Raw genomic sequence first — 19,562 nt, forward strand, 5'->3', positions numbered from 1 at the left:
AGGTGTGAACCCAGCCTTAGAAATAATGTCCTTGATCCATCTGGAAACAGTACTTACTTGCCACTTGACCCTTCCTGGATCCATAGAATTGAATAAAAAGATTCTCTGCAGTTCTAACGTTTTTAGTTCTTTCTAGATAAAAGAGCAGTCTGCATCTAACATCCAAATAATGCAATCTCTCAGGCAGAAAGGCGATAACAGATGTAATGGTTAGGCAATTATGGAGCATCTTTAACTATGGTTCCCTGGCTGGTAGTGCATGAAGTTCCCCAAGTCTCTCAAAATAAACTGCAACTAAAAAGATGGTTTTCCAGGAAAGAGGTCTTAGCGGTTACATCTAGAGGTTCAAATGGAGGCAGTGTGTCTTTTAAGGACTAATGCAAAGTCCTCTAAAAAAAAAAAAAAAAAAAAAAAAAAAAAAAAATTGTGACCAAGTGTGACTGAGAAAATCTAAAGTCTACAAAAGCATTTAACGCTTTAAAATTAACTCTGAGAGTACTGACCTTTAAACCCCTTTCAAATTCCTTGTTGAGGGAAAAGCAAGATATCCGAAATGAGAGAACCTTCAGGGTTCATGTTTCGTTGTCTACACTAGTCACTGTAAATCCTCCAAACTGTAGAATATATCTCATTAGTAGATAGTCTACAGGAGGAGGAAACCAGAGTGCTAAGTACAGTGTTAGGAAGACCCAGGTTGGCTAGTCACAAGCTCTCAATGTCCAGGCTGTCAGGTGTAGATGAGCTTGGCTGGGATAGTAAAGCCCCTTCTGGAGAAGATCATTCCCGAGAGACAGATGCCAGTATTCTCATCTTGAAAGAACTAATAAGTCTGCAAACCATGTCCTAATTGTGGCAATGACATGTGTCTGATCTTGTGCAGTACTCTGAATTAACAGAGCAAAAATATGCAGAAAAAAACTCTTCCAAGACTGGAAGTAGGCATCCAGGACCTTTGGCTGATCCATTCCAAAGAGAGAACAGAAGTTCTTTAGCTTGGTGCTCCATGAGTAGCCATCGAATCAATTACTGGTTGGCCCCATTACTGGGTAATCAGATTTAATATTTTTGTGTTTAACTTCCATTTTATGGAAAGTAGGAATTGGCTGCTCAGAAAATCATCTACAGTATTATCTATACCCCTTATGTGTACAGTAGAAATCAAAGGGCTCTTAGCTCTCTCACATTTGAGGACAATTTCTTCTCTTCTGGAAACCGCTGATTCTGAAGGATCACCCACCCCCCAAGCAAAGAGTGAGGCGTCTGATAAGGGGGACACATGTTTAATGTGTAATGAAAAGGATTTCAACTTGGACAATCTGAAGCTTAGGCAATCTGAATGTGAGTCAAGTCACTGGAACAAGTTCTGACTTTTGGTAGTGTTTGAAGGCAATAAATGGTGGTTTGAATATGCAGAAACAAGGCATCTCTGGAAGTTGCTTTCAGTAACCAGTTGTCTAAATAACCGACTAAGGCAAATCCTTAATGCCCTTGCTACCGGTATGATTGATATAGAAGCCTTAGCTAGACCCGCAGCTTTTGAAAACACTCCATGAGCAGTGTCTGCTTTACTATCCATGGGATTTCTCAAAAGGAAAGAGACATCAAAAGGAAATGCTCATCTTCTGGAAAGCTTTGTGACAGCTAAGTCAACCTTTCAAAAGCGAAACCCAGCCCTCACAAAATTTCTCCTTCACTCTATAGATTGATTTGAAGCAGACTCCCAAAATTGCCCTCTTTTGCAATCTGTTCTATTCACTTTGCATGATTTTCTTCACTACAGGATGTGAAGGGATCTTATTAGCTTCTACTCAGGGAAAAATAAAAGAGACTTTGCCTGCCGCTCTTTATCTTCCTCAACCTCTACTGTACATGTAATGGCTTTAAGTACCTTGGATATGTCCTCCTTGTGAAAAAAATCTCTCTCTTCCCCTATGGTAGTTTCAGAATCCGAGCCGGAAGAGTCAGAAAACAATATATAAGACAGAAGCAGGGTCAAAAGGTTGATTTGAAGCTGGAAAAAAAAAAGAGGGTCCTTCCCTACATGGTTTCTTAATATTTGGTGCTCTAAAGGCTGATCTTTTGTCATCAAAAGATTCCAATAAAATGGAGCGAAACCATGACAGAAAACTGGGAGCTTCTGTCTGCATACTGGTCTTCTCAGGAGGCTGGCAATTAGTACACATCTGGTCAAGTGTGTCATCAGGCAGGGGTTGACAACAAGAAATGCACAGTCTGTGCTTGGACTTTCTTTTCCTCTTATCGGAGGTTTCAAGAGTAAGGTTGGACATCTTAAAATGAATGATCAAATAGAAAACCCAAGCAAAGTAAAGCAGTAGAAACAGTAGAGGAAGGCCCCCGCTACTTTAGCATAGGGAGATAAACAGCATCCCCTAAACAGCAGATGGAAACTGACCAGGTTATATACGCCTGCGACATGCGCCAGGCACAGCTACAGTAACCTCTCTCTCCACTCTGCCAAACACAGAACACGTACGAGGTAGAAACTCGCACTGGAGACAACAAGATGCTAGGTCACACAGGGCCGCTACACAGCAGACACTAGTGGACAGTGTCGAAGCAAGACATGGCCAGATGATTGCAGCCTACTGCACCATGTGAGCTTCACACCAACCTCGATACCACTGGTGAAAACCAACCCACTGAAAAAGCTAACTGAGGAGAGTGATACATCTGAAAGGCAGAAGCAAAAAAAATTTAAGAAAAAGTCATTATGGTTCTAGTAGCGAATACTACCTGTCCCCGCAGGACAGAATACATTTTTTACAGGTATGTCATGGTAGGTGGTACTTAAGTACTCAGTTCATTCATAGAATATTCCAGCAGACACTGAATTGTCTTATTAAAGGCTATGTACACCTTTGGGGGCATTTTTTTTTTTATTGTGTTGTACTCATTTTGAGCTAAAAAAAAAAAATTTTAATTGAGCCCCTTTCTCTGTGCAGCCTTGAGATTCCCTAGTAGCAGGATCAGTATTTACTGTTTCCTTCTGACAGCTGCTTATCTCTGACCTTATAAACAAACACTCATTATAGCTCAATTCTTATTTTAAAAAAGAATCACGGCAGTCATTTATTAAACAGAAATACACCAAAATAAAGGTATTTTGCGCTGCAATCTGTGACCTTTCCCTGTCACACCAGATCTCAAAAAAGTTGGCATGGGTGGGGATAGGCTGGCAGGCTTGTCTCATTTACTATTTTCTACACCTGTTTTAGGTGTAGAAAATGGTCTAAATGTAAGACAGCTCGGAGGCTGTCGACAGTGGACCAGCTGAAGTTACATAGAGGCCTGCGCCTCTTCGTAACTTCAGCAGATCCAGGGCTTTATTAAGACCAGCATCTAAAACAGTTAACCCTTTGTGACAGAACTGCTGAATATTTTCAAAAAATACCAACAGAAAATATTATTTTTAGCCCAAAATTAGTAAAATGCAATCATAAAAAAAACTGCCCCCAAAGGTGTACATAGCCTTTAAATCTCCTTTCCCATGTAGCACATTATTCTAGGATCGAGTGCTGACCAGGCCTCTCTGTTTAGGTACTCAGTTCAGGCGTTCTGTTAACTCTTTTCTTGCTGCTTTTGTATGTTCTGCCCTTTAGCAGTGGGAGAATAAATAACCCTGGGTGCTGCCGAGGACGATGAGGAAAAGTTCAACTGTGCGTAGTCAATATATGGCCGCAGTCACATGAAAATCTTGTTTACTCCGATTACAGAAGATAAGTTGACTGCTTTCAAAGCATTCCTCAACTAAACTGTACAGCACCGTTACTAATCCACGATATTAGAAACGTCAACAAATTAGAACAAATGATATAACAGACATCTAAATATACACAGTGGCAGACAAAGGGAGGACTGTTCTAGACCAGCGCTTCTCAACCTTTTCACGCCATGCAGCCCCTAGTATTGATAAATCCGAACCGAATACCTGCAAGGACAAAATAAGGGTAAGCATCTGTCAGGGGCTCTGTTTGGAGCTGCCATCAGCAGTTCTATTAGATTTGACGGGATAAATAGAAATTTTTTTAACCACAAAAAGTACACAACCTCCTCCAGCAGACCACATACCAGATCCCCTTGTAGACAGACACTAGGCCTGATTTCCCCAGTTTACATACACCAGACAAGACCCAAAGTGCCGATTTAGAGACCTTAGACCAGACGTTAAAGGGGTTGTCTCAATCCAGCAAATGGCATTTATCAAGTAGACAAAGTTAATGCAAGACACTAATATATCATGATTGCGCATGTCGACTCCTCTACTTGCTTGATTTATTTTTCTATCACTTTATACACCGCTCCTGTCCAGGGGTTATGACCACCCTGCAATCCAGCAGCTGAGGCCGTGCTTGCACACTATAGGAAAAAGTGCCTTATCCTATAGAATGCAAGCACGACCACCACTGCTGGATTGTAAGGGTGGTCATAACCCGTGGAAATTAGCAGTGTATAAAGTGATGGAAAAATGATCAAGCCAGCAAAAGAAGGTAATATAGAAAATCACAATACATTAGTAAGTGCCTTGTTTTAACTTTCTCTACATGATAAATGCTATTTGCTGAAGTGAGACAACACCTTTAAAGGGGTTGTCCGGGTGCAGAGCTGAACCCGGACAAACCTCTATTTTCACCCAGGCAGCCCCCCTGGCTTGCGCATCGGAGCAGTTCATGCTCTGATGCTCTCCTTTGCGCTGCTCTAAATCCGCAAAGAGCAAAGGCTTTTGTTTACAATAATACACTGCCCGGCGGAGGCTTCCGTCGGGGCAGTGTGTTCGGTGACGTCACCGGCTCTGATGGGCGGGCTTTAGCGATGCCCTAGCCGTTTTACTGGCTAGAGCGGCGCTAAAGCCCGCCCATCAGTGTCGGTGACGTCACCGGGCTCTCTGAGCAGCCGGAAGAAGAGGCTTCAGCACTCCTGCAAGGGACCCGGTACGTCACCGAGTCTAAGAAAAGTTCACTTCCGGCGAAGAACTTCCTATAAGAAAACGGGGCGTCACGCACAGGGAGGGAAAAGGGAAAGCCCTGCCCAAGGGAGAGGGTAAGGTGGTGACCCCTGACTCACCTTGCGGCTGGCACCTGACTGCCCTGACGTCCCTAGACGGGTTCCTCATCCGTGCGGCGATCACGTGCCTAAACCCTGGCTTTCCATAAAATGAGCCCTAGATCGTGAACGGGCCGGTGGGATCACTAGTCCGCACCACTGACACTAAGAGGGAAACACCAGGGAGAGGACAGACAATACAGACAAACACATACACCCAGGTGGGCGACCACAGCAGACAACCAAGGTCCAACAGGGATCCGAGGGCAGCGTTCTGGACCAACAACCAGAGAACGCAGCAACACAGCTCCAGAGGGTCAGAATAGAAGTCCAGGCAGGAAGCTCTATATCTGGCAACCAGAGAAGTGGGAGAGGAGAATATAAGGAGGTTTGGGAGTGCTGGACAAGGAACAGCTGAGGAGAAGGAGCTACGGATCCCTGAGTGAGCCAAAAGGGTTTGCAAAGCAAACCCAGAAAGCTACCATAAGAAAACAGCCCTATCTTACATAGAGCGCGCAGCCAACCGCTGCGACCTCCTGACCCCGGGTATAACGGAGTCAGGCGTGGTTCTTGACACCCTCGTGACAGTAGGACATGGATGTATGTTATAGGTTTGTCTGTCTTGTACTAATGTAACAAAGTCCTCAATCCCGGACAACCCCTTTGAGCTACTTACCTCTCCCTGTTCCTGCGCTTCTATCCTCTTGGTGTCAGGATTCTGGCAAGAACGGGGAGAGGCGAGTATGTGGGGCAGTCGGGAGATTTGTCAGCTCTTCTGCAAGTCTCTCAGACGTTATGGGAGAGTTGATAAGTATGACTAAGAGGCACATTGATGTACTATGTGGAACACTCAATTAGGCAAATATTATGAGACATGATGAACTAGGCACATTCAGTAGAAAATGAGGCACACTCCCTATAAAGCACATTCATTGTGAGTTGTATAACTATGAAAACTGGGACAGGTATCCCGTCACCTGAGGACAGTATGCGACTGATCAAATACAGAACAATGCAAACCAGTAATGGAGGACACTCATACTGGTCTGTACTGTTACAAGAAACCAGAGCAGAGAAGAATAATGGCTCAGTACCACCGTTTATGATCATCATGCTTCTGGGTAGAGGTAGTCGCACATACGGGCCGCAGGTGACAAGACCTGTCCCAACTTTATCTGCTTCTCCCCAAGGGTCTCTCTCCCATCCAGTACTCTGTAAGCATGTCTGACACCTCTGCCATACCCTGACCCTACAGTGCGTACTGTCGGCTAAGATGCACTGGTTCCCATTTACTAATGTCAAAAAAACAGAAGGTGCGGGAACCGCGCTCTAAATAAACAATAAATGTCAGTAATTATCTCCTGCAAATACAGAATACTGAAAAACTCATCCAGTTACCAGGGGTAGAATTCGCTGAACCGTAATGTTCATACAAAGATACTACAGTTCTCCTGCTACTGGTCCATAGGTCACGTAGTGAGTCTCCAGCAACTATGACCAAGCTCCGAACCCAAATGAAAGAGGCAGATTTCGCTGAAACGTATTATTTCAAACACCTCCTGCTGGTCCACAGGTCTCGTGCTGGGTAACCAACCACTGAATCCAGAACACCGGACCTGGATCCTCCGGAGAAGCTTTCCCAACAGGATCCAGGTCCGGTGTTCTGGATTCAGTGGTTGGTTACCCAGCACGAGACCTGTGGACCAGCAGGAGGGGTTTGAAATAATACGTTTCAGCGAAATCTGCCTCTTTCATTTGGGTTCCGAGCTTGGTCATAGTTGCTGGAGACTCACTACGTGACCTATGGACCAGTAGCAGGAGAACTGTAGTATCTTTGTATGAACATTACGGTTCAGCGAATTCTACCCCTGGTAACTGGATGAGTTTTTCAGTATTCTGTATTTGCAGGAGATAATTACTGACATTTATTGTTTATTTAGAGCGCGGTTCCCGCACCTTCTGTTTTTTTTATATTTAGGAGACCAAACCTACTCCCTTAAGGGCACCGCTGCTGCTGTCCATTACTTCTACACCAGATAACATTCTATATTCCCATATACTAATGTGCCTGCACCTACAATCTGTCTAAAAAACGGTGCAAATTGGAAAAACTAGGGTTCCTCCACATTTTTCTGACTAGTTTAAAAATGGAGAGGCTTAAAATTGTGCTGCAAATCTGGTGTAAAATTCTGTCTCAAAGCAAGTCAACCAGTTGTCTATCCCTGCACCACATTTATCATCCAGCCTGATCTGGTGCAGGTCTAGGACTAAAAAACTTGCACGTTGGACTTGACCACTAGGTTTAGAGTGGACATCACTTTCATGAGTACATAGATTATTCTGGAGGAATTAAAGGGGTTCTCCATAACTTTATACACCGTAAAATAATAAGGCACTAGACCTGTCCACACTTCCCAATATACCCTTGCTTTGGAGTGATTTTTCTCCATATCCGTGCATTCATGCGTCTGTTACCAAGGTAAAGCTTTCCCATAAAGCTACCATTTTTGGCAAGAAACACACAGATGCAACACGGACTGAAAATCTGGCCATGTGAATGTATTTGCAAGGGATATAATTTCTTGTGGAAATGCCCAAATCTCTGGATTTTGCCACAGATTTAACCCCCTGCATTGCAAAGGGTAAAACCAACAGTAGAAATCCGCAGCGTAAATTGACATGCTGCAGATATGAAATGTCAAGTTTTACGTGTATTTGTTGCGGTTGAATACATTTTGCTGCTAAAAAAATGCTGCATGAAAATCCATTGTGGACAATCTGCAGTATTTCTGCCATGTGTAGACATACCCTTAAAGGGAAACTCCAGTGAAGATCTACTGGGACACTGCATACGCACCGTCCAAGAAAACACTGGGTGACAAAGGCAAATCTGCAGAATATGCCCAGACACATTAGCTGTAAGGCCCCCTGCACACGGCCGTTTTTTTTCCCGTTTACTGGCCGTTTTTGGCGTTCTGTATACGGAACCATTCATTTCAATGGTTCCGCAAAAAAAACTGAATGTACTCCGTATGCATTCCGTTTTCGTTGTTCCGTTCTAACATAGAACATGTCTTATTATTGCCCGCAAATCACGTTCCGTGGCTCCATTCAAGTCAATGGGTCCGCCAAAAAAACGGAACACATACGGAAATGCATCTGTATGTCTTCCGTTTCCGTTCCGTTTTTTGCTGAACCATCTATTGAAAATGTTATGCCCAGCCCAATTTTATCTATGTAATTACTGTATACTATACACTCACCTAAAGAATTATTAGGAACACCATACTAATACGGTGTTGGACCCCCTTTTGCCTTCAGAACTGCCTTAATTCTACGTGGCATTGATTCAACAAGGTGCTGATAGCATTCTTTAGAAATGTTGGCCCATATTGATAGGATAGCATCTTGCAGTTGATGGAGATTTGAGGGATGCACATCCAGGGCACGAAGCTCCCGTTCCACCACATCCTAAAGATGCTCTATTGGCTTGAGATCTGGTGACTGTGGGGGCCATTTTAGTACAGTGAACTCATTGTCATGTTCAAGAAACCAATTTGAAATGATTCGAGCTTTGTGACATGGTGCATTATCCTGCTGGAAGTAGCCATCAGAGGATGGATACATGTTCTCATTCTGTTTACGCCAAATTCGGACTCTACCATTTGAATGTCTCAACAGAAATCGAGACTCATCAGACCAGGCAACATTTTTCCAGTCTTCAACAGTCCAATTTTGGTGAGCTCGTGCAAATTGTAGCCTCTTTTTCCTATTTGTAGTGGAGATGAGTGGTACCCGGTGGGGTCTTCTGCTGTTGTAGCCCATCCGCCTCAAGGTTGTGCGTGTTGTGGCTTCACAAATGCTTTGCTGCATACCTCGGTTGTAACGAGTGGTTATTTCAGTCAACGTTGCTCTTCTATCAGCTTGAATCAGTCGGCCCATTCTCCTCTGACCTCTAGCATCCACAAGGCATTTTCGCCCACAGGACTGCCGCATACTGGATGTTTTTCCCTTTTCACACCATTCTTTGTAAACCCTAAAAATGGTTGTGCGTGAAAATCCCAGTAACTGAGCAGATTGTGAAATACTCAGACTGGCCCGTCTGGCACCAGCAACCATGCCACGCTCAAAATTGCATAAATCACCTTTCTTTCCCATTCTGACATTCAGTTTGGAGTTCAGGAGATTGTCTTGACCAGGACCACACCCCTAAATGCATTGAAGCAACTGCCATGTGATTGGTTGACTAGATAATTGCATTAATGAGAAATAGAACAGGTGTTCCTAATAATTCTTTAGGTGAGTGTATATGCCATACGTAAAAACGGAACAGAAAAACGGAAACAAAAAACGGAACAACGGATCCGTGAAAAACGGACCGCAAAACACTGAAAAAGCCATACGGTCGTGTGCAATAGGCCTAAGTCAGATGAACCCCCTGGCTGACTATCTACTATGTATGGGGCTACCAAATGTTGGTGAAAAGCATGATTGGGCATGTTGGATTTCATCAAGTCTGTTCCTTTGTTCTTGCAGGAGATCTCTGCTAGCGGCCACAGCTTTGTACTGCAGAGTGGCTGAAGAGTTACATGTGCCCCTTCTGATCAATGATTGTGGTGGCTAAATTCACTGCGGGAAGCTCTACTGCCATGCATGGGAAGTGCAACTCTAAGGCCCCTTTCACACGGGCGAGTTTTCCGCATGGGTGCAATGCGTGAGTTGAACGCATTGCACCCGCACTGAATCCGGACCCATTCATTTCTATGGGGCTGTGTGCGTTGCGTGAAAATCGCAGCAAGCTCTATTTTGTGTGTTTTTCACGCAACGCAGGCCCCATAGAAGTGAATGGGGCTGTGTGAAAATCGCAAGCATCCGCAAGCAAGTGCGGATACGGTGCGATTTTCACGCACGGTTGCCAGGAGACGATCGGGATGGGGACCCGATCTTTATTATTTTCCCTTATAACATGGTTATAAGGGAAAATAATAGCATTCTGAATACAGAATGCATAGTACAATAGCACTGGAGGGGTTAAAAAAATAAAAATTAACTCACCTTAATCCACTTGTTTGCGCAGCCCGGCTTCTCTTCTGTGAAGAATAGGACCTTTGATGACGTCACTACGTTCATCACATGGTCCGTCACATGATCCATCACCATGGTAAAAGATCATGTGACGGACCATGTGATGTACGTAGTGACGTCATCTAAGGTCCTATTCCTCACAGAACAAGACAGAAGAGATGCCGGCTACGCGAACAAGTGGATTAAGCCGAGTTAAATAATTTTTTATTTTATTTTTAACCCCTCCAGCCCTATTTTACTAAGCATTCTGTATTCAGAATGCTATTATTTTCCCTTATAACCATGTTATAAGGGAAAATAATACAATCTACACAACCTTGAACCCAAACCTAAACTTCTGTGAAGAAGTTCGGGTCTGGGTACCACATTCAGTTTTTTATCACACGCGTGCAAAACGCATTGCACCCGCGCGATAAAAACTGAACAACGGAACGCAATCGCAGTCAAAACTGACTGCAATTGCGTACAAACTCACGCGGGTTTGCCGCAATGCACCGGGACGCATCCGGACACGCTCATGTGAAAGAGGCCTAAGGGCTCATGCACATGGCTGTATGTATTTTGCGGTCCGCAAAAGAACGGATCTGAAAAAATACGGATGTCCGTGTGCATTCCGTATTTTGCGGAATGGAACAGCTGGCCCCTAATAGAACAGTACTATCCTTGTCCGCAATGCAGGCAATAATAGGACATGTTCTATTGTTTTTCAGAACGGACATACGGAAACAGAATGCACACGGAGCAACTTCCGTTTTTTTTAAATGAATGGTTTCGCATAAGGTCCGCAAAAAATAAAAAATAAATGGAACGGACACGGAAAGAAACTATGTTTGTGTGCTTGAGCCCTAAATGAAGGTGGGGGAGCTCTAAGCAGAACAGTCCTGGTGCTGACAATTGTTTTACACACGACATTGGTCATGAATTACCGTAAGTCGAATCATCCCAGCAGTATCCACTATAAGGACCTGAACAGACGGGGCAAGGTCTCATTCGGCTGCAGAAACTACTGCTGGTTTCAGTAACGCTTTTTAAGAATAGAAAGGGGAAGGAACTCGACATTTTTCATGATCAGTGAGTGCTCGCTCAAAGGGAAAGGTTACAATTAGATTTTCTGTAAATGATATTGGGCCGTGCCGCAATGTGCCACAGTCCAGCAGCGCCGGCTTTCTAAGTGTCTCAACTGTACAGTCGTACAGTGAGCATTACCTGAAGGGGGCGCCACTAACCTGGACAGCCTCAGCACCCCTGATCCCACACTAAGTGCTAAAACTCTGGAAAGGCTGCGGCACAGGATTTGGACAGATATGGTCAGCACAGTGGTTAACATGGTTGCTTTGGAGTTCTGAGTCCAAATCCAACCAGGGTTTGTATGTCCTCTCTATGTTTGACATACTTGTAGGTTACACCGGGTTCGTATTCTGTGCTTCTGATCCAACAAAAGAACAGAAAAAACAAGAAAAAAAATGGATCCTGTATTTTAAGAATCCGTTATCCTCAGTGCACATTTGGCTTCCATTTTAGCCATTTCCATCTGAGATCCGTTATTTTAGACGGAAAAAAAAATTAATACTATGTGTAGGACTTTTTTACCGTCTAAAATAGCAGATCTCAGATGGAAATGGCTAAAACGGACACCAAATGTGCATAACGGATGCTTAACATACAGCATCCATTTTTTTCTGTTCTTCTGAGAGATCAGAAGAACGGAAAACTAAACAGTGATGTGGACCCGGCCTTCAGTGAAATTTAGATTGTGCTCCAAAGTGGAAAGGAACCAAGGTCAGTGATGCCCATTGCTAGCGTTAGGATGGTTGACGCAGTATGTCTGCTAAAGCCAGACATTGTGATACTACAACTCCTAACATGCTCGGAGAGCTACCAGCAAAGTATACCTAGATGTCTAGCAGTATCACAATCGCCAGCATGCCACAGGCCGCTATTATGAGTGAAAAGAAATCTCACTCTTCCAGTCTCTACTGAGAAAATCACTGATCCCCAGCTATGTCTGAAAGGGAGATTTTCTGCTGCTCACTTAAAGACGTGCAGACAGGGGGCGCCATTCACATGCAAAGGGCTTCAGCTTCTATTGTAAATCCTGTAAAAAATGAATTCCAATAATAAAATTAAAGGGGTTGACTGGTTTTCTCATATTGATCACTTAACCTCAGGTTATCACTATCAGATTAGCGGGAGTCTGACCACCACCACCACCACCGATCAGCTGCTTGAAGTGAATACAGGGCTCCTGCGAGCGCTGCGTTCCCTTCACTGTTCACCTGCTCGCCATCAACATTGCAGCGGCGGAGCAGTGTAATGATCAGCTATGTTTACACTGCTCCGGAGTCAGACCCCCACCGATCTGATATTGAGGATAGGTCATCGATATGAGAAAACTGGACAACACCTTTAAGGGTTTGTTCACACGTGACAAAGACTGCAGATCTGCTGCCACAGATTTAGGGCTAATTTACACAACCATAAAGACACCGTGCCCAGATTGCAATATATGGGCACTGGCCGTGTGCACTCCGTCCTGCGGACCCATTTACTTGAATGGTTTCACAATCCGCAAGAAACGGTCCGCACCGCAAAAAAACAGGACATGTTGTATTTTTTGGCGGTACAGAGGCACGGACCGAAATCCCACGGAAGCGCTTCATAGTGCTTCTGTGGCCTTACAATTCGTGCCTCTGCTCCGCACAAAGATAGGTGAAGTCCTATCTTCGGTCGTATCTGGGGGACGTGGAGACATTCAAGTCAACGTGTCCACATCCGTGATAGGGAGTGCACACGGCAAGTGCCTATATATTGCAGACCGCCTGTTTACAGTCCGCTTTTGCTGCGGTTTCACCTCCTCGCCCAAGCTTTGCTAGTCTCTGGTAACCAGCAATGGTGAGATCTCCTGTCTGACTACCCGTGTACTGTACCCGGCCTGACTATCGACTCTGTTCCTTGCAGCCTGCCCAGAAGTTAAAATTGCTATTTGGATTATAAACATACTCAGCCTGCCCTGATCCTGGACTGTATTCAGACTACAATTTTTGCCTGATCCCTTGGTGCTTTGCACTGGTGTCTCTGACCCTATAGGTTAGCTGCCATTTACACGAGGAGTTCACCAGGAGGTAGCAGACTGGTTGGTTCCCTGCGGCGAAATCAAGATCCTTGTACAGGATTAATACCATGGAACTGCCTGAACAACCTGCCTGTGCGGATTCCCAGTATTAAATGTGACCAGTGCGGCCTCCCCTCTTCCCCCCTCCTAATCAAAATCCCCCCCCCCCCCCCCATCATTGGTGGCAGCGGAGAGTTCCGATCGGAGTCCCAGTTTAATCGCTGGGGCTCCGATCGGTTACCATGGCAGTCAAGACGCTATTGCAGTCTTGGCTGCCATGGTTACTTAGCAATAAATAGAAGCATTATACTTACCTGAAGAGCTGCGATGTCTGTGACCGGCCTGGAGCTCCTCCTACTGGTAAGTGAAAGGTCTGTGCGGCGCATTGCCTATAGTACAGACCTGTCACTTACCAGTAGGAGGAGCGCCCGGCCGGTCACAGACATCGCAGGTAAGTATAATGCTTCTAAAATTGCTAAGTAACCATGGCAGCCAGGACTGCAGTAGCGTCTTGGCTGCCATGATAACCGATCGGAGCCCCAGCGATTAAACTGGGACTCCGATCGGAACTCTCCGCTGCCACCAATGATGGGGGGGGGGGGGTGATTTTAATTAGGGGGGGGGGGGAAGAGGGGAGGCTGCACTGGTCACATTTAATACTGGGAATCCGCACTGGCCACCAGTGAATATAGAGGGAGGGGGGCCGCACTGGTCACCAATAAATATAGAGGGAGGGGGGCCGCACTGGTCACATTTAATACTGGGGAGGGAGGGAGGGAGGGAGGGGGGGCCCGCACTGGGCACCAATGAGTTAAATACAGGGGGGGGGGGGGTCTGCCAGGCAGCAGGGGGCAGTCATGTACACAGTTCTCATTATATTCTAACTTGAAGCGTCCCCATCACCATGGGAACGCCTCTGTGTTAGAATATACTGTCGGATCTGAGTTTCACGATCTAACTAATCCGATGGTATATTCTAACATAGAGGCGTTCCCATGGTGATGGGGACGCTTCAAGTTAAAATATACCATTGGATTGGAGAAAACTCAGATCTGATGGTATATTAATAGGGGACTCCTGACTTTACATTTAAAGACAATGGGGTACGGATCCGTTTGAAATTGCACCATATTGTGTCAACGTCAAACGGATCCGTCCCCATTGACTTGCATTGTAAGTCTGGACGGATCCGTTTGGCTCCGCATCGCCAGGCGGACACCCGAACGCTGCAAGCTGCGTTCGGGTGTCCGCCTGCTGAGCGGAGCGGAGGCCAAACGGAGCCAAACTGATGCATTCTGAGCGGATCCGCATCCACTCAGAATGCATTGGGGCTGTACGGATCCGTTCGGGGCCGCTTGTGAGAGCCTTCAAATGGAGCTCACAAGCGGAGCCCCGAACGCTAGTGTGAAAGTAGCCTTTGTTGGCACAGTCCCATCCTTCAAATGCCACCAGCCATATCCTCTTTAGAAGCTTTGACAGTTACAGGGAGGGAGCTGCAGCAAAAAGGGCACATCCCCTGAGCTGCCAGCTTGAAGAAAATTCAGCAGAACAATTGGAGCAATGAATTGGAAGATCTCCGGATCCATGTGAGGTACAGGGCTGGTCCAGCATTCTTAGAAAGAGACTGTCATGTACTGTATGATGTCTGATTTTCATTTTTTTCGTTAATCACGGGATAACCTTTTTATTTTGAGTCTGCTGCGGTGCGCCACGTGGTTGTACCCTTAATCGGTCTGATGATCCCTTGTCAATAATAACAATTAGGCTAGGTCTACACGACGACAAATCTCGAATGGATTTTCTGCGACTGTCGCGTCGCAGTCGCAGCATGTTGCAGTGCAACACCATAGACTGCCATTATAAAAATTGTCGCACGACAAATGTCGTCGTGTAGACCTAGCCTTAACCTACCTGTATATTAATGGCAGCCAATACTTTTCTAAATCAGCGCATTATCCACTGCTTATACAGAGCATAAAATGGCTCAAAACACAACAGCTGCCCAAAATGTAGTAGAGTATGTAAAAAAAAGATGTGGAGACTGTCAGCAAGCCTGTATCACCTGACAGCAGAACTTCAAGCTCTAAAAAGAAGCTTAGCAAACAATGGCTGACCACCTGCCTTCACCTTGTACCATGGGCATGTCAAGGGCTCGGGCACACGACATTGTCCGTGTGCAGGCCCGACAGCGGCTCCCCTGACCAGAACTGACTGTATCATAATAAATTGATCGCGGATCTATAGCAGCGTAATCATATAATCATGTGAATACACCGCCATAGCCCGCTATCAGATAGGAACTATGAAATAGTCATCTCGGGTAAGGGCAGCCGCGGTCGGCCTGGCACACAGACCACGTTTCCCAGGACGGTCATGTGCATGGGCCCTTGGGATCTGCAATCCAACAAGGACCGCATTGGACATAAGGGCGAGCCACACTGTCCGCCATTTATTTCTGGAATCGCTGTATACAGATTTTACTGTTCATACCTCAACACCAGATCATTCGGGCAGGCTGCTCCAGAATGGAGGCCGACATTAATATACAATAACCCATAGAGGTTAATTATGACGTTCATAGATTTCGGCACCTTTCAGTCCCTCTACTAACCTGATTAGATGGAACCAGTAGACCATGTGCTCGGCGAGGCTCTGCTGGGACTGTACTATAGTGATATACAGGTACAGGGCCACCGCCATAGTCCAGAAGAACGAGCTGGTATTGGAAAAGGTGGAGACAGCCCCCTGGGCAACGCAGTCCCAGCTTGTGGTCTGGAAGTCTCGCAGGACTCCATAGAAGTAGGAGGCGGCCGATAATAAGTCCGCCACTGACAAGAAGAGAAGAAGCTGGCGAGGGCGGCTCCGGAGCTCTGGCCAACGAACGTGGGTGCAGATGATGAGTAGAGATCCCAGGAAAGAGAGAGCGCAGGACAGGAGGACGATCACCTGCTCAGACAGGTACAGCTTCTCCTGAGGATCCTCCAACCAAGCCATTGGGAATGTCACAAAAGCCTATCAAGAAAAAAAACATCAGTCACTACAGAAGGGAGCGGACATCTCACTGCACGCCTGTCCTCACCTGAACAAGAACATGTACGCACAGCCACTATGTAAATCTAGAAGAATATCACTTCATCGATTGTTCCTCCATACTGACTGGTTCATCATTCCAAAGGAGTGGTCAGCAACCTCCGGCACTCCAGCTGTTGTGAAACTACAGTTCCCAGCATGCTCCATTCATTTCTATGAAAGTTCTGAGAACAGGAAGAAGCATGCTGGGAGTTGTAGTTTCACAACAGCTGGAGTGCCGGAGGTTGCCTACCCCTGTTCTAAGGTCTCATCCGAATTCCTGACCACGGGAATGATTCCAGGATCCGGTGATTGCTTTGTGTAAAATGGAATTATTGTGCTATTGTCCAACGTCGCAGAGACATGGATGTTGTGATCTATGTTACTACTACAGCCGGTCTATGGTGAGCCAGCACTAACTACAAGGACCTGGCAACCTGTGTGTGTAACATGGGGACACAGCTCTGCTGACTACTTCCTACTATCATAGAGGAAAACGGCATACCAAGCGTGTAGCTTAGAGCTATACAATGTCTCGGGCGCGCGCGTCTTACCGTCACGTGACGTCTCGGGCGCGCGCGTCTTACCGTCACGTGACGTCTTACCGACGACATAAACATGCAGGTAACCGACATGTACCCGTCAGATACATGCAACTTACTGGCATACGACGTCAAAGACACATAGCTTATCGACATACGTCTCAGACATGCAGTTTAACAACATACAGCGTTGCAGACATGAAGTTTACTGACATACAATCCACGTGGCTGACATATAAGCCACCATCTTCTGCTCCCATAGTATGTAACTGCCACCGGTGGAGCGTGTTCTCACGTGTGACCATGTAAATACCTCTGCCTGTGGTCTGATACTGGAGCAATAAAACAGCACTTGTCTGATGGGGGGGAGGGGGAAACTTCTGTGGACGGCCATATGCATACAGCAAATGTAGGTAGCCAGAGGACTAAAGGGCAACCGTCCTGAGTAAATGGGCAACTGTACAGTCCCACGTAACGGGCAACAGTCCCACGTAACGGGCAACAGTCCCACGTAACGGGCAACAGTCCCACGTAACGGGCAACAGTCCCATGCAGAAGTTTACAGTCCAATGTAAATGAGCAAAGCCTGTTTGGAAGCTCATTTATCACTCGTCAGGAACGTCCATGAGTCAGTAGCTTGTGATACACCCTGTGATACAGACATAACTTGGATACACTGCAGTGTGAGCAGCAGAGCTTTCAGCTGTGTATCTAGCACTACAGACCTGCCCGGAGCGGCTGTCCTCAGCCCGGATCTCCTTCCAGAACCTGCACCCTCAGTGGCTCCCGTCCAGCCGTGTACAGGGAGGAGCCTCGGCCCGGGACATCCGGAGAGGGCAGGAAACGTCTGCACAGCCGGGAGGGATGACAGGAGCTCGGGATCCGGAGAGCTCCGGTGTAATCTGCGAAACTTCTCTTTTCACTGGCAGAGCGGTACACTGCCCTCTAGCCGCCAGGGGGCGCTGTGATACAGAATCGCTATCGGTCTATTGGGAGAGGGAACTTGTAAATCTCCCAGCATCTGACGGTTCCGTGCACTTCCATCCATCCGCCACTACGATTCGCTGTGACCCTGAGTAGCTCCAGTTGTAATAATAGGACAGGACTGGTAAAGACATGATGGGAGTTGTAGTTCTGCCTGTGACTCCAAGGTTATCTGCTTGTGGAGGAAAAGAGTAACTGCATAAAAACAAAGCTAGGGTTGCATCAATGCTATGTCCATGCTTGATGCAAGATAGTAACATGAGAAAAAAAAAGGATCCGAAAAAAATACGGATGACATCCATGTTCCTTCCGTATTTTGCGAAACGGAACAGCTGGCCCCTAATAGAACAGGACTATCCTTGTCCGTAATGCAGACAATAATGGGACATGTTCTATTTTTTTGCGGAACGGAAATATTGACATACAGAAACTGAAGTGTTTTTTTTTGCGGACCCATTAAAAAAAACGGACACGGAAAGAAAATACGTGTGCATGAAGCCTAAGACTATGCAAAAAATGTGAACAGCACACCGTGTGCTGTCATCATCCATATGTCCCTTCCGTCGCCCCTCAAAAAAAATAGAACATGTCCTATTCTTGTCTGTTTTGCAGGCAAGGGCAGGCATTTTTACGATGGATCCACACAAAAAAATGGATGCCATACGGACGTCATCCGTTTTCTTTGTGGACCACAAAACACATACGGTCGTGTGAATCTAGCCTAAGGGCTCATGCATGCGACCGTATGTATTTTGCAGTCCATGAAAAAACGGACAAGAATAGGAGATGTTCAATTTTTTTGTGGAATAGACATGCCGACATAAGGATACGGAATGCACACAGAGTCATTTCAGTTTTTTTTGTGGACCCACTGAAATCAATGGCCTGTAAAAAAATGACCTGTAAAAAAAACGGAACGGAAAAACAATACATTCGTGTGCATGAGTCCTAATGCTCAGTTTTTTTTTTGCAAATAAATTGCGCCCCTCCTGTCCATTGGCTGTGTCTGGTATTACAGCTTTGCATCATTCACTCAATGAAGAACTGCACTGCTTCCAGAATAAAATAGTCCACGTTGTAGTATCCGCCGTTGGTACCCATATCATATTCTTATCCCGGGATACAAATTTATTTCACAAAACCTCATCTGTATATGAACAGTATAAATAAGTGCGTGGTTTACACGGTCCTGTACTAGAGGCTCATGCACATGGCCCGCAGCCTGCACGGCTCCTCTGCATATAGGCTACAGGGGGCGAAAGATGTCCCCTGCGTGCCACAATACGAAATCAGAGGCATAGGGAGGAACATTTGAGGCTTCATGACCCTCTATGGTGGCGCTATTACGGAGCTGTGTGACCATGTGCATGCGCCGTAAAGTCGAGTCATGTTTTCATTTAAAAGGGTTGTCTCACTAACGCCACTTTTCACCCCTCCCATTGATAGGTGTGCGATTGCTAGGGATAGGATCCACACACACACCAATCGTAAGTCTATGGGACTGGTGAAGATAGTCGAGTGCTCAGTTTCAGTGGTACATACTGGAGCAATAAAACCAAGTCTGTGTGACCTGTGTGCTTTGTATCTGGTATGGTGGAGTATAGGTGTTCTTTGGTAGCAGAGATTCATGCCACATACCATGCTCCCTTAGGCCTCTTTCTGTAGGAGTAGGGAATCTATTTTTTTTGTCCTTTGTCTTTTCACCTTGG

The 19,562-nt window shown here is 45.9% G+C and overlaps 1 protein-coding gene across 2 annotated transcripts in view; it reads right to left on the reverse strand.

Moving 5' to 3' along the window:
- The window catches only part of GPR157 (G protein-coupled receptor 157), a 40,533-nt gene extending 22,406 nt beyond the window's left edge, over window positions 1–18,127 (reverse strand). Inside the window, exons 1-2 of one of the 2 annotated variants that reach the window (XM_040427331.1) lie at window positions 17,595–18,127; window positions 15,870–16,274 (exon numbers count right to left, since the gene is read on the reverse strand). In XM_040427331.1, the coding sequence (XP_040283265.1) occupies window positions 15,870–16,252 (383 nt within the window). In that variant the 5' untranslated portion in view covers window positions 16,253–16,274; window positions 17,595–18,127. The remainder of the gene's footprint in view (window positions 1–15,869; window positions 16,275–17,594) is intronic. The other variant, XM_040427325.1, reaches the window with a different exon arrangement.
- Between the last annotated feature and the right edge of the window lie 1,435 nt (window positions 18,128–19,562).

Source organism: Bufo bufo, chromosome 1, assembly GCF_905171765.1.
Source record: "Bufo bufo chromosome 1, aBufBuf1.1, whole genome shotgun sequence".
In the NCBI taxonomy this organism is placed as follows: Eukaryota; Metazoa; Chordata; class Amphibia; order Anura; family Bufonidae; genus Bufo; species Bufo bufo.